Genomic DNA, 13282 nt, shown 5'->3' on the forward strand with positions numbered 1-13282 from the left:
TGCGTTTTGGTGGTTGAGGGCTGGATTTATTCGACTACAATAGGAAGTCATGTTTATAAATTCGTGAATCTGATGTCCAGTAGTTTGACTAGATGCTTTAATTTTCAAGTATCATGAGAGTTGTTGCAGCTACACAAGCAATCGCTTGTAACAGTGTCACTAAGTCCTACCTAAAAAGCGCAAACGCCAACAGCATAAGGGTATCGCCTCTCCAAAATTCCGACCCTCACGACCAGATACTCAAATGTGTATCCTAATGTATATCCAACGTCCCTTTGGCAGTCCTCCTCTCTTCAGAAGTCCAGAACGCCTTGGGAAACCACGAATCCACGTCCCCCTCGATCCCATCCAGTTTCTCCACAAGTGCTTTTCCGGACAACCAGCAAAGTACCATGCCATGACCCTGAAACCCAGCACCAATCCATAGATTGTCCCTTATATGACCAACATGAGGGAATCCGTCAAGAGTATATCCCATAATTCCGGTCCACTCCTGTCTGATCCTACCTTCAGGTTGATCTTCACCCCAGGAATTGCCAAAATAGGTTGGGGTACTCTCATGAAGATAGGAACTAATGGCGGAGTTTAAAGAGGTATCATCCGTATTACCATGCTCCTCGAGTCCGTTGTCAGGCGTTCTGAAAAGACCACCTCCGATAATGATATCTCCCTCAAACTCGGTACCAGCCGGACGTGGAATCATGTAGTCGAACCCATTCTTGTACACAAACGAGAAGGTGTTTACCAAGCCAGTCTTTGGCATATTCGTTCCAGAACGATGAGCAGTAACTTGACCACGTAACGGCACGATGACTCCTTGCATTTCTGGACAGAGTGCCGCCGTGTAGCCATTTGTAGCTAGCACAACACGATTGGCTATAAAGGTTTGTTGCGGAGTTTCAACAGACCACTTTCCGTCAGAAGTCCTTATGGTCTTTGTGGCAGGAGTATTAGTTCTCAGCTCTAAACCCTCTTGTACACAAAGGTTCAAGACTCCGGTTACAAAGCGGTAGGCATGAATACTGCCTGCTTCATAACTGACAGCACCTACGAGTGGCTCGCCATCGGGTCCCGTTCCCTGGATGTGAAACTTTTCTTTCGCTTCCTCTGGAGTCCAAAGATGATACCGATAAATGCCCTCAGCGTCCCCTGGCTCTGTGAAGCAATCCTTCATAAGCTTTACAGCGGAAGCACACTCTTCCCATTGCACCGGATCATATATTGCATCAACGGTATCGCAGCTTCTTGACTCGCAATCTATTTTGTGTTCGGCAGCAAACTGATGGGTCGCGCGGATGTTGGCGTATTCAAGTCGGGCGATCTTGATAGCTTCGATTTTACCTAGGGTACGATAGTTCGAAGGAAAAGAGCGATATGATGCTCCTTTTGTATGGCCACCTGCATTATACTATTAGTACTGGGTAGTTTTAAAAGTAGGATCGTGGTTAATTACATACCATTTCTGCCTGTAGCACCAGAGCAAACTGGCCTTGCTTCAAGCATGACAACCCTACCTCTCTGCGAAGGTGGCTGTTGTAGAATATTCCAGGCTACACTTGCGCCGGTTATGCCACTGCCTATGAGGAGTGTTTTGATAACATGCTGGTCGCGGTCTTGATCGTCGGTCACATTTCCAAGATATGGATCAGGGTGATTTTGCCAGTAACTAGCAGTAGGATCCGGACGAGGGAAAAATACTGGAAGGTTTGTACGAGCGTCCATATCTGTTTCGTGTTTGAAATAGGACTGGAAAAGAACTTGAATGGAGTAGAGAGAAAGTGCCTTATCTAGAAAACATCGAGGAGCAAACTTTAGTGAATCTAGCGGCTGGTCTCGGGGATCGCAAAATGATTCAAATCAGCCAAACAATAAACGATAGATAGAAACAACCTACCTGTGACCTTTCAAAAGCGTCGACCGCGATGAATGTGATCTTATCTTTAAGTTGTACGGAAGACCAGATGATGTTAAGCCTCAAAATTAAACGGCCGAAGAAGAAGTGCCCCGCATGTACTTGCTGGATTGGGGATCGTGAAAACTCGAAGTGGGTCTCATCAGAAGTTCCGTAAATCCTTCCCATGCTCTTCGAACAACGACACTCCTCCAGACAGATTTATGTCTATCCAGATGACGAGTCACGCACTCTCCCAACGATAAAACGAAATGCAAATATGCTTTGCGAGATCAACGAGGGATGGACAAAACAACGATTGCGAAACAAAATCACGACAGACAGAAACGGATAGAGATGAGAATACATTGCAGCAAGATTAACCATCTGCGCAAGAGCTAGTAAAAGTACACCAGCCATGGTAGACAGCTCGTCCGCCAAGTTGTTCCATCCTTATGTAAATATCTTCGGCGTGTTCATGCCGGATCATGTCTGAGATTACCTCGAAATCAACGAATACAGCCAGCCCGCCGGCTAGCAACCTTTATGCGCAGAGCCAAGCAGGAATTGTGGAATAGGTTGCTGAGTCTAGATTTCCTCTTCAACGGCACCTTTCTTTCCCTTCTTCTTGGGTTGTGGAGCACCCTCCTTCTTGCAGTGAACGATGAGTTGGGTCCATGACTCTTCTTTGTCCCATTCGAAGCCTGCTAGGACTGGGGTCTCGAGTTCGTCATCTGCCTGTAGACGGAATAGGCGTTAGCGTCTCTACTGGATTTGGTCGACATGGGATGTGGGTCTTCTTTCTATCTAGAAAACGGGTGTTTTGGGCTAAGCTTACCTTCTTTCGAAATTGCTTGTAGATGGCATCTAATGCATCTTTGATTGTTACACCCTTCATGTTCCGAGCTGACACCTCAAGCCCCAGTGGGAAATGTAGGTCGATCTTCTTGACTGGTGGAGTGGTGAGGTGCTTCTTTAGCATGCTCTTTTCTGGTTCTTCTAACCCCATTGGAGACTTGTTGATACGCCTAGGTAGAAGTGATGATTAGCAGAAGTTCATTCAAAGTGGTTCTTGTTCAATTCGGCTGAAGGTCGAAGCGGGGTAAGGATAACATATCGAGGAGTTCCGTCTTACCAGTTGAGCTTCTGTGTTTCTTTTGCGATCTGGATTTCTGTTCCTTCCTTTTCTATTCCAGATGTCAGCTTTGTATTCGTTTGTTCCAAACAGATATGTTATAGTCTGATGCTCAGCAAACGGGAGTGGAGCTGACATACCTAAGTCATTGATGTTGTATACACCAGGTACACTTGAGCTCGCTCTTCGCTTTGGTTCCGCCTTCGCATCATCCTTAGGAGGGCTTGATGATAGACCTTGAACGGCAGAGTCGACCTTTGATAAAGGGGTAGGTGCGGCGTCGGCGGCAGACATGATTGGGGTTATTGACTTTGTACTAGGTAGTAAAGGTCAAAGGTAGCTGTATCTCGCGATTGAATACGCAAGATGATTGTTATTGAGTTGTTTGATGCTTGGAAAGCTGTCACAGATTGTATGAGATGAAGACGATGAGTGTTTTGATGGAAGGAGAAGATCAGGTACGATGCAGGAAGAGGAGGTAGTTGTTCATTGAGACGATGCGGGGTCAATGGCAGTCACGCAAGAAGCCTCACGTGGTGACCTTGAAAGAGGGCTAGCGTCTGGCTTACGACGATCTGAGTCGCCAGCAGGGCAAGTAGGCTTGATACTTACTTCCCAATCCGGCATCCACGGAGTTGGGAGTCACTTCACGGCATCTTCTTGTGCCGATTCTCTAGCTTTCCTTTCGTTGTAGGTGATTCCTAGTGGCGTCAATATCACAATTCATCTTCTTTTCCTTTTGTGTTTGTTCACCCTCCTCGTCTTTGATAGACCACGCGAGTGAAACTCCCTAGCGTCACATTATGAAGCTGACCCACCCAAGCTCCTTCCCCGCATTCCTGGGGTAAAAGCGCCCGTGCCCGTCAAGTGCAAGGGGTCTGGGTATCAACACCAACATGGCGTTCGATTCCGATCATAAACATTTATCGGATAGAAATCATTTGTAAGTGATTTCATCTTCACTGAATCGTCACCTGCAATTGACGATCAAGCTGCGTTGCGTGAAGTGGTACGAGAATGGCGGATGACCTGACTCCAATTCCGACAGTGCCCTGGTGGCTTGGCATAGGCCAATAATCAATCAGCTCACTTCTACACTCACTGGCGGACGACATCACGATTAACAAATTCAACAAACCATGTTGCGAGTAAATGTACTCAATCTGATGGCAAGGCGAATCTCTTGTATTAAGGAATTGAAATATGTACCAACACGTATTTCCAAATTTCCCACATCCTCCGATTATCTACGGGATAAGCCTCTAGCTCCCGTCATCCCTACGAATGTCCAATAATATTCTTCGGCGCATACAACTCCTCCAAATATTTCTCCTCCTCATCAGTCAAAGTCTTTCCTCTCGCATCAAGCGCCTCTTGAATCCTCTCCACACTACTGAACCCAATAATCGGACTGCTAACCCTCTTATTAATCCAAGCAAGCGCAACATGGCTCATCTTCCAGCCCTTCTTATCCGCAAGTTCTTGCACACGCTTGACGATACCCTCATCCGCCTCAGTAAGACCCTTATCAGCTTCCGGAGCAGATCTAGTCGTCTTTCCAAGATTCGAAAGAGGACGAGCGAGATGGCCGCGGAATAGAGGAGCCCACTATATTTCATCAGTCCTCCACCTAGCAACAACCAAAGGGATGAATGAGTATAACTTACAGGAATCAATCCCACCCCAGTATCATTACAGAAGCGATTCATCTCCCTCTCCTCCTCCCGATACAACAACGAATAATGATTCTGCATACTGATGAATTTTGTCCATCCATTCTTCTCCGCCACAAACTGCAATTGTGCGAATTGTGTCGCCCACATACTACTCGCGCCAATATATCGAACCTTGCCAGACTTAATCAAATCATGTAACGCCTCCATCGTCTCCTCATGCGGCGTATCAGGGTCAAATCGATGAATCTGGAGGAGATCAATATAATCCAACTCCAACCTCTTCAACGACGCATCTACGGCGTTGAAAATAGCTGCTCTTGACAACCCTAGACACCATTAGCCCCCCATCTCCCCTTGCTAATCACACAAGAAATACAAACTTACCATGATTATTAACATAATCCTTACTGGCCTTAATCTCCTTCGGGAACATCACAGATCTAACACCCATCTCCTCGCCCACAGCCCCAAAACACTTCGTCAACACCACCACCTTGTTGCGCGGGATATTATATTTCTTAATCGCCTTGCCGACGAGGATCTCGGATGCTCCATTAGAGTAGACGTTCGCGGTGTCCCAGGTGTTGAGGCCCATGTCGTAGGCTGCTTTGAGGAGTGGTAGGGACTATTGAGTGTGATATTAGCTAGAAATTCCAATTAAAAGAAGGTTATTGAAACCATAGGTGGAGATTGATTTAACATACCTTCTCCTCCCCCTCAACCCAGTCAATCCATCCCGGATCTCCAATACTCATCGTCCCAAACACCGGCACCGAGATCTTAAGTCCCGATTTCCCCAGTCGCACATACTCTGCTTTACTCCCCTCCACCGAAGCGGCAAGGGACTTGGGCATTTGTGGTGTCGACATGTTTATGGATTTCCTTCTGTATTATGTTCAGTCGTATGATGATCAGATTTCCAATTGATTGTTTGCTATATGCAGAAATATTTACGTCAAGAAAGCGAGAGGAAGTACGTCTATATGTATCAATCCAAAGTGGGATAACTCCCATATTCACCCCCTCAAGTATAACACCCCTCAATCAACATAGCCTGAAGCAGGTAGCGGGGATAATGGCGTTAAGCCGTGTTGGATGGCGTTAAGCACGTTGTCCCCGTCATAGGGATCCCCATTTCGTATCGTGTCAACATCAATTGGGAATAGCCTATCTCATATGAGCACAAGAGCTTCTAGACCTATTGAAGTGGTTGCATATTACAACTTTTGCTTCTTCCAATTGGTAAAACGAGCAATGATTGCTGGAAAAACCTCGCTAAACAGTTCGAAGCTGAGAAGGAGGAATACCTATTTTTTGTGTATGATGCAATAGCCAGGGGAGCACAGGAGCTTTGGTGGGGCGGATAAAGGGGAGTCGGGACGGGAAGCTTGAGAGTGGGGTGAGGTTAGGTTGTGGGGTTTGCTCAATACAGTAATCTATTTCTTTTTAAATGCAAGACATAAAACGATATCTGGTAATATAAAAGGACATAGCGATACAAAGCTCCTGTTAATCTGAAATGCAAACAACAAATTGAACTCCCAGCAACCCGCCACCTCGTTAACTCATCAAATGCGCCGTTTGCTCATCACTTTTCCTCATCCACTCATTCAACTTGGCAGGATCTCTCGCACGGAATCCGACCTTGAAAGGTTTTGGGTCGGTCGTCAAACTCGTTGGTATGGCATTGCAATCTAAGCAATCGAGGACAGCTTCATCTTTCTTTTCCTTCGGCGGATCAATATGGAACGCAACAATCAGCCGCACAAATGCAGTATATAACTCGCGATTTGCGAGATGAGAACCAGCACACATTCTGGAGCCAGCTCCATAAGCATAATGCGGAGTTCCACTACCTTCTGGATTTTCCAGGTATCTCTCAACGTTGAATTCTTTTGCTGATTTGAAATGGCTTTCGTCAAAGTCTGCAGCCCATGCGTTCATATAGAATACGCTTCCGGCAGGGATAACTGCGTCTTCGTATTTGATATCTTTGATGGACGTTCGAGGGAGGCAAATTGGAATGACGGTAAAGAATCGAAGAACTTCGCGGACGAATGCGGTTACATATGGTACCTTTTCCTCATCCACACAGGCGAACCATGCCTCGCCGTTTGGATAGACCTTTTGAATTTCTGAATATGCGCGAGCTTGAATTTCCTGGCCGTGAGCAGAGGAAAGGTAGGCGATGCCCATTATGAGATTGCCAGGAACGGTATCCAGACCGGCTGAAACCATTGTCAGGCAGATTGATTTGATTTCGTCTAGTCAGAATATGTTAGCTTGGATTCTGGTAAGTTGAGACAAATATACTAACTTTCATTAAGTTTGGCTTCTGGGTCTTTTAGGATGTTACCAGTGATACATGGTTTATCTGAACCCTCCGCGATTTCTTTTTTCAACTTGGAGAGGAGGAAAGTAAGATACTTATCCCTACGCTGTCGATACTCGTCTGCCTTGTCACTGGCCTTCCCCATGGGCAATAATCGCATCAAAGGGATGTAATCTTGCCAGTTGTTGCTGGTAGATCTGAAATTGCTAATAGCTCTTTCGACGTCACAGATTTCTTGCAACAACTCATCGTCTACCTTCCCATCGATTCTTGAACCATAGTTCAAAGTCAGAGAAGTGTTAAGGGCGAATCTTTGGAAGTAAGCAATGGGATCTACATCTTTGGTGCCATTGCAACTGTCTTCTACAAGCTCTTTGATGGACGCATTCGATTCGAGGTCTATAATCGGCATATAACTCTGGACAGCCGGACGATTCAAAGCTGTCGCTGCTGCTTTTCGTCGCTGTTTGCACGATTCGTCCCAAGGGGAGGTTCCAATAGTATAGCCCTGCGAAGAGGAGACGACCGTATGAAAGGTATGAAGGGTTGGTCGGGAGATTAGAGCGGACTGATTGGTGATCCAAAGGTGTCTGACCGAGTCAAAGGTATTTGCAAAGATGATACGCTACTATTTGTCAGCTTGGCCTCTTGAGGGAATTTGTGAAGAAATGTCGCGTACTCTGTTTCCTAACCTGACCTGAAACACAGGACCAAACTTCTTTGCCAACGCCCCCGCAACTCTGGCGTGGCTATCTCCAAATTGAAGTAAGTTTCCAAAGATGGGAACTCCTGGAATTTCTGGGAGGTTCTTGATTTTAGGATAGTCTGTCTTGTTCAAGTATCTGATAATAAAATAAACGACTGCCACCAAGGCGACGCCTGTTGTTTGTAAAGTCATGGCGGGTGAGTTGCGAAAGACGAAAAGGACTCTGGCAGAGAAAAAAGAAGTCACCAGGTTGGCTCTTTCTTCGATGAATCAAACTCAAGTTCTGTGATATAAGGGAGGAGATCAAGCAATTGAGGAGAGAATTTTAGTGGCTACTTTAGCCTTGGTGGGATAATATTACTACTGACGATGCGGGACTGGTGCCAGTTCGACAAATGCTCAAGTCAATCCAGATTCACAGATGCAAGTCGGAATTTGTGAGCTGTGATTGGTACACATGGTGCTTTGCGAGCAAGTAGTGCTTCCCCAGATTAGAGGAACTTTCCACAGCGGAATCAGGGCGCATAGGTCCATCGCTGATGTGCTGCATTTGTCGACGCGCAAACGGAATGAGCAAGCGGATGCAGTCTAGCGAAGAGGGGATAATTCTAATAGCACACCTGTTCAACTGATAGTTCGTCCCCTCCAGGGCCAAGAAACGGGTTACAGGGGTCAGCGGAAGACGGCCGCACTTTCACTCCCACCCCACTACACGCTAAACTCTGCCCCTCATCTCCTCACGACAACAAAACAAAAGTTGTGAATAGCTTCAAAAACGTAATCGAAGCATCAATTTCATGTACAGTTGTTTCAGAGCTCCCTCACCCGCCACGTCACGCTCTTTCATCAACTTGACACTTCAACTGCGTGTCCATATCCGACAACACTATACCAGCATGGCGCCTCCCAAATCATGGCTTTCGATTCCCGAAGACAGTGATTTCTCACTCGCCAACATACCATTTGGAATTATTAGATCCAAGTTTTCAGACGGGCACAGACCAGCAATACCTATTGGAAACCACGTTCTGGATCTTAAAGCATTTTCAAGCGCGGGTGGATTTGCAGAACTCACTTCGTTTCCAAAAGAACATCTTTCAGTCTTCGATTCAACAACGCTCAATGATTTTGCGGCTTTGGGTCAGAAGACTCATGAAAATGTTCGCAAATATATTCAAGATGTGTTTTCCGAATCAACGTCGCATCCTGAGATTTTAAAAGATAATTCTGAATTACAAAAAGCAGCATTGCTTCCCAAACATGAGACGAAAAACCTCTTGCCGATGAAGATTGGAGATTACACCGATTTCTATGCTGGTTACAATCATGCTTTTAATGCTGGGTAAGATCTGACATCCATACCGATAATGATTATTACTATTGATCATGTGAAATGCTAACACCTCCACTAGATGTCTTTTCCGGGATCCCGAAAATGCACTCAAGCCTAATTACACTCATCTCCCAGTCGGTTACCACGGCCGAGCCTCCTCAGTAGTGGTTTCAGGTACCCCAATTCATCGACCCCAGGGTCAAATTCTCCCTCCAGGCTCCCAAACACCCATACACGGACCTAGTAAAAAGCTAGATATAGAATTAGAGCTTGGATGTCTTCTCTGTACTTCGAACCCGATGGGAACAAGTCTCAAACTTAACGGAGATGCAGAGGAAGCCATTTTTGGATACGTATTAATGAACGACTGGTCATCAAGAGATATCCAGCGCTGGGAATACGTACCACTAGGGCCTTTTAACGGCAAGAATTTTGGAACGACGATAAGTCCTTGGGTTGTGCTCCCTGGAGCTTTGGAACCCTATCGAGTGAAGAAGTTGGAGAATAAAACAGAATTACTACCATATTTACAAGAGAAGCGGCAAGATACAGTCTACGACATCTCCCTCTCAATCGACCTCACAATCGGCGGTGATGAGGACCCTGCAACTACCACAATAGCAAAAGTATCGTCCTCAAATCTGCTCTGGTCATTTCCACAAATGATAGCTCATCATACTATGGGTGGATGCCCTATGAATGTAGGTGATTTATTGGGAAGTGGGACTATCAGCGGGACATCGAAGAACGAATTAGGAAGTTTACTTGAAATGGGAAAGGATGGCAAGGAGGGTGAGGAACTTATGTTGGCTGGGATGAATACGAGAAAATGGTTATTGGATGGGGATGTGGCTACCTTTAGGGGCAAGGCGGGTGAGGGTGTTGGCTTTGGAGAATGTACTGGGAGGGTGGTGGGTACGTCGAAGCATTAATTGGAGGTATTCTCGAGGAATATCAAGCGAAGAAGTCCTGAAAACGAGCAGACAAATCTCTTAAGGTCTGACTTGCCTGATGCAGTCGATTGGACAAAGCAAAGATCATTGCCGTCGCCACGAGATTCGAGGAAAATGTTATCGAACCTGCGTCGCTTAGGTGCCATTATACAAATCTGCATTACTTAAATCAGGAAAAGCACTATCTAATAACATATCTTCTGAGCGGAGTTTAAATTTGCAATAACGAACGTTTGTCCAGGTCCACTATTCGATCGTACCATTCAGTACACTTCCCAGGAAGACGGCGGATCTAGATTTGAAGAGATGGTCGAGATATGTATACATCAGCCAGATAGTAATGAGTCTAGTCATAAAAAGCATATTTATGCAACTTTAAAATTCGGTATATCGATTCGAGATTACATATCTGCCATCTTGAAAGCAAATCGTCTTGCTCTTCGGTAGATAACAGAACACTGAGATACCTATGTGAGGCGATCAGTGAATCTTGCCATTCGTGCTCGTGATACGTACCACCCACCCTCCAGATAAGCAAGTGAGGAAATATGGAACAGTACAAGCTGATCTATGGTAATACTCAAAGACGCGTGATCTGAAGATGGATAAGGAATCAGCCAAATTCGTGGAGATTGTCTTACTGATGGATGCACTATCTAGTTATTTGAATGTTGTTATCAAAGACGAAGTTATCCCTTAATTCAGTTGTTGGTTGTGACGAAGTTTGCTCGATTCAGCGCTAATTAATGCATGGGTCAAGATCTGCAGCAAGGATGAGCTTCCAAACTGACGAATTCACCTCGAAGCTCGGGCCACCTTCACATCTTTTGTTTATCACCCCTGTCCGAAAAGCGACGCGCCCTTGATCTCGCGATATAAAGAACCAACACTTCTCACACCACAACTTGTTGCTTCAACAACATCGAACGTTTTACTCGTCGTACTGAGCCTCTCGCATTGAGAACTCGCACATCGAAGCAAAATCTTCTCTACTCAATCGCGCCACGCATAGAGTATCGTTTGCAAAAGTCGCTTTCGCGCATCTAGTCTAAAATGCCTCCAAAAAAGGCCGCAAAGGCCGCACCGAAAAAAGCTGCTTCACCAGCTGGCGTCACAAAAAAACCGCGTGCCTCCAAAGCAGCAACATCAGCGAAGCGTGCAAGTATTACAAGTGCAGCATCTGCAACGAGTGCAAGCTCAGCAGATCCTGTCACAGCTCCGAAAGCCGCTCCAAAGAAGGCCGCGCCCAAGAAAGTTCCAGTAAGTTCCAAGCTCAAGCCGATCTACCAACATTTTTTCCAATTTCTAATTGTTTATAGGTTGCTGCCAAAGGCGGGAAAGCTTCTGCTGCTGCACTACCACCCAATCCTCCCAAGAAGCGGAAAGCCTCTGAAGAATCCGAGGACGAACCAAAATCAAAGAAAGCGAAATCGGTTGTTGCTGAACCTGCCCCTGCTCCTCGAAAGGCCTCTGTTGCTAAGAGTACAACTGCAAAGAAAGCAGCCGCGAAACCAGTAAGACATACTCTATCAACTTCTTACCGGGCAACTTCAACTAACATTCCTTTGCAGGCTCCAAAAAAGGTCGCCGCATCCAAGCCCAAGGTCGAAGTCAAGGCAAAACCTGCACCGAAACCCAAAGCTGCCCCGAAGGCAAAGGCCGAACCTAAAGCAAAGCCTGCACCAAAGACTCCTGTCTCAGCTGCACCAAGAAGAGCCAAGGCACAGAAGGCTGCGCCAATCCTAAATGCCAGACCTACACAATTACTTGACGTTTATTGCTTTGGAGAGAATGGAAATGGTGAGCTTGGCCTAGGAGCTAAGAATGCCAGAGGTCGGATGGTCATCGACGTTGGTCGTCCACGTCTGAACCCATTCCTGGCCGCAAAAGAAGTTGGCATTGTCGCAATCGCAGTTGGTGGGATGCATTGTGCAGCACTCACTCATGACAACAAAATCTTGACATGGGGTGTGAATGATCAAGGCGCTCTTGGTCGGCCATCTGATGCAGATCCTGAAGAAGTGAAAATGAAAGATGCCGACGCAAGTGATTCCGATTCTGATGACGATTTCGATGAAGACTCAGGATTGAATCCAGCTGAAGCAGAGCCCCGTCCTGTTGATCCTAGCCACTTCCCGGAAGGTACTGAGTTTGCTGGTCTATATGCTGGTGATAGTAACACATTCGCGCTGACTACTACTGGCCTTGTATATGGCTGGGGTACATTTAGAGTAAGTAGCCCTCGATCCTCACTTTAATTTGTAGTACATTGCTAATTTTCCCAGGGTAATGATGGCATTCTTGGCTTCACCAACGATATCAAAGTGGCAACTACACCAATTTTGATCCCAGATCTAAAGAACATCGTTGACATTGTCACGGGTACCAATCATGTTATCGCATTAGATAATAAAGGAAAGTGTTTCATCTGGGGAGCTGGAGAACAAAATCAACTCGGCCGTCGTGTAGTGTCACGTACAGCTACTGGGGCCTTAGTTCCTCGCGAATTTGGTCTCCAGCGCAAGAAAATCGCTCACATTGGTGCGGGAGATTATCATAGTTTTGCGGTCACAGAGAAAGGAGACGTCTATGCATGGGGACTTAACTCTTTCGGACAATGCGGAATACCAAAGGTTGACGAGGATGATGACACCGTTGCAGCCCCAACAGTAGTCAAATCATTAAAGAGTCACTCGATCAAACAGATATCTGGTGGCGCACATCACACTATTGCACTGACAGAAGCCGGACAAGTCCTAGCCTGGGGTCGATCTGAGAACAAGCAATGCGGTGTCGATGTCAGCAAACTCCCTCAGATTGACGTCTTTTACGACAAAGATGACAAGCCACGATATCTCTTCAAGCCAACCGTCGTTCCAGATATCAAAGGAGCCACAATAGCCACCGCAACAGACACAGCAATCGCGATCGACGTCGACGGAAAAGCCTACTCATGGGGATTCAACGGCAACTTGCAAACCGGTCAAGGATCTGCTGATGATATTCCATTGGCAACTCTTGTCGACAATACTGCTGTGCGTGGCAAGAAACTCACATGGGCGGGTGTAGGTGGACAATTTGGTGTTTTAGCGGGTCCTCACGTTGAGGCTGCATGAGTTTATTGATCGATATAATTTTGTAAGAGATATTCTGGACAGCATCGGATGGGGTTCATTGATGGCATTCATTCCTTTTCATGATCTCGTGTCTTGACACTGATGGTCGGAAAGGGTCTGTGGTGGCCTCGTGAACTCTT

The 13282-nt window shown here is 46.2% G+C and overlaps 6 protein-coding genes across 6 annotated transcripts; 2 read left to right on the plus strand and 4 right to left on the minus strand.

Annotated features, from left to right (window-relative positions):
* Positions 1-253: 253 nt before the first annotated feature.
* GLAREA_00184 (FAD/NAD(P)-binding protein) lies at positions 254-1722 on the minus strand (the record flags this gene model as incomplete). Its single annotated transcript, XM_008084944.1, has 2 exons — positions 254-1398; positions 1458-1722. 2 exons carry the CDS (start codon positions 1720-1722, stop codon positions 254-256), a joined length of 1410 nt encoding a protein of 469 aa, XP_008083135.1.
* A 757-nt stretch (positions 1723-2479) lies between these two features.
* On the minus strand, positions 2480-3320 carry GLAREA_00185 (uncharacterized protein; the record flags this gene model as incomplete). Its single annotated transcript, XM_008084945.1, has 4 exons — positions 2480-2629; positions 2730-2919; positions 3027-3078; positions 3167-3320. 4 exons carry the CDS (start codon positions 3318-3320, stop codon positions 2480-2482), a joined length of 546 nt encoding a protein of 181 aa, XP_008083136.1.
* Positions 3321-4304: 984 nt separating this feature from the next.
* GLAREA_00186 (NAD(P)-linked oxidoreductase) lies at positions 4305-5571 on the minus strand (the record flags this gene model as incomplete). The annotated part of the gene is made up of 4 exons (XM_008084946.1): positions 4305-4634; positions 4694-5028; positions 5087-5327; positions 5407-5571. 4 exons carry the CDS (start codon positions 5569-5571, stop codon positions 4305-4307), a joined length of 1071 nt encoding a protein of 356 aa, XP_008083137.1.
* A 691-nt stretch (positions 5572-6262) lies between these two features.
* On the minus strand, positions 6263-7932 carry GLAREA_00187 (Cytochrome P450; the record flags this gene model as incomplete). Its single annotated transcript, XM_008084947.1, has 3 exons — positions 6263-6966; positions 7020-7659; positions 7714-7932. The coding sequence occupies 3 exons, from the start codon at positions 7930-7932 to the stop codon at positions 6263-6265; spliced, it is 1563 nt and encodes a 520-aa protein (XP_008083138.1).
* Positions 7933-8636: 704 nt separating this feature from the next.
* GLAREA_00188 (FAH) lies at positions 8637-10005 on the plus strand (the record flags this gene model as incomplete). The annotated part of the gene is made up of 2 exons (XM_008084948.1): positions 8637-9082; positions 9153-10005. The coding sequence occupies 2 exons, from the start codon at positions 8637-8639 to the stop codon at positions 10003-10005; spliced, it is 1299 nt and encodes a 432-aa protein (XP_008083139.1).
* A 1074-nt stretch (positions 10006-11079) lies between these two features.
* Positions 11080-13142, plus strand: GLAREA_00189 (RCC1/BLIP-II; the record flags this gene model as incomplete). The annotated part of the gene is made up of 4 exons (XM_008084949.1): positions 11080-11286; positions 11346-11540; positions 11598-12257; positions 12312-13142. 4 exons carry the CDS (start codon positions 11080-11082, stop codon positions 13140-13142), a joined length of 1893 nt encoding a protein of 630 aa, XP_008083140.1.
* Between the last annotated feature and the right edge of the window lie 140 nt (positions 13143-13282).

This window comes from Glarea lozoyensis (assembly GCF_000409485.1).
Source record: "Glarea lozoyensis ATCC 20868 chromosome Unknown GLAREA3, whole genome shotgun sequence".
NCBI lineage: Eukaryota > Fungi > Ascomycota > Leotiomycetes > Helotiales > Helotiaceae > Glarea > Glarea lozoyensis.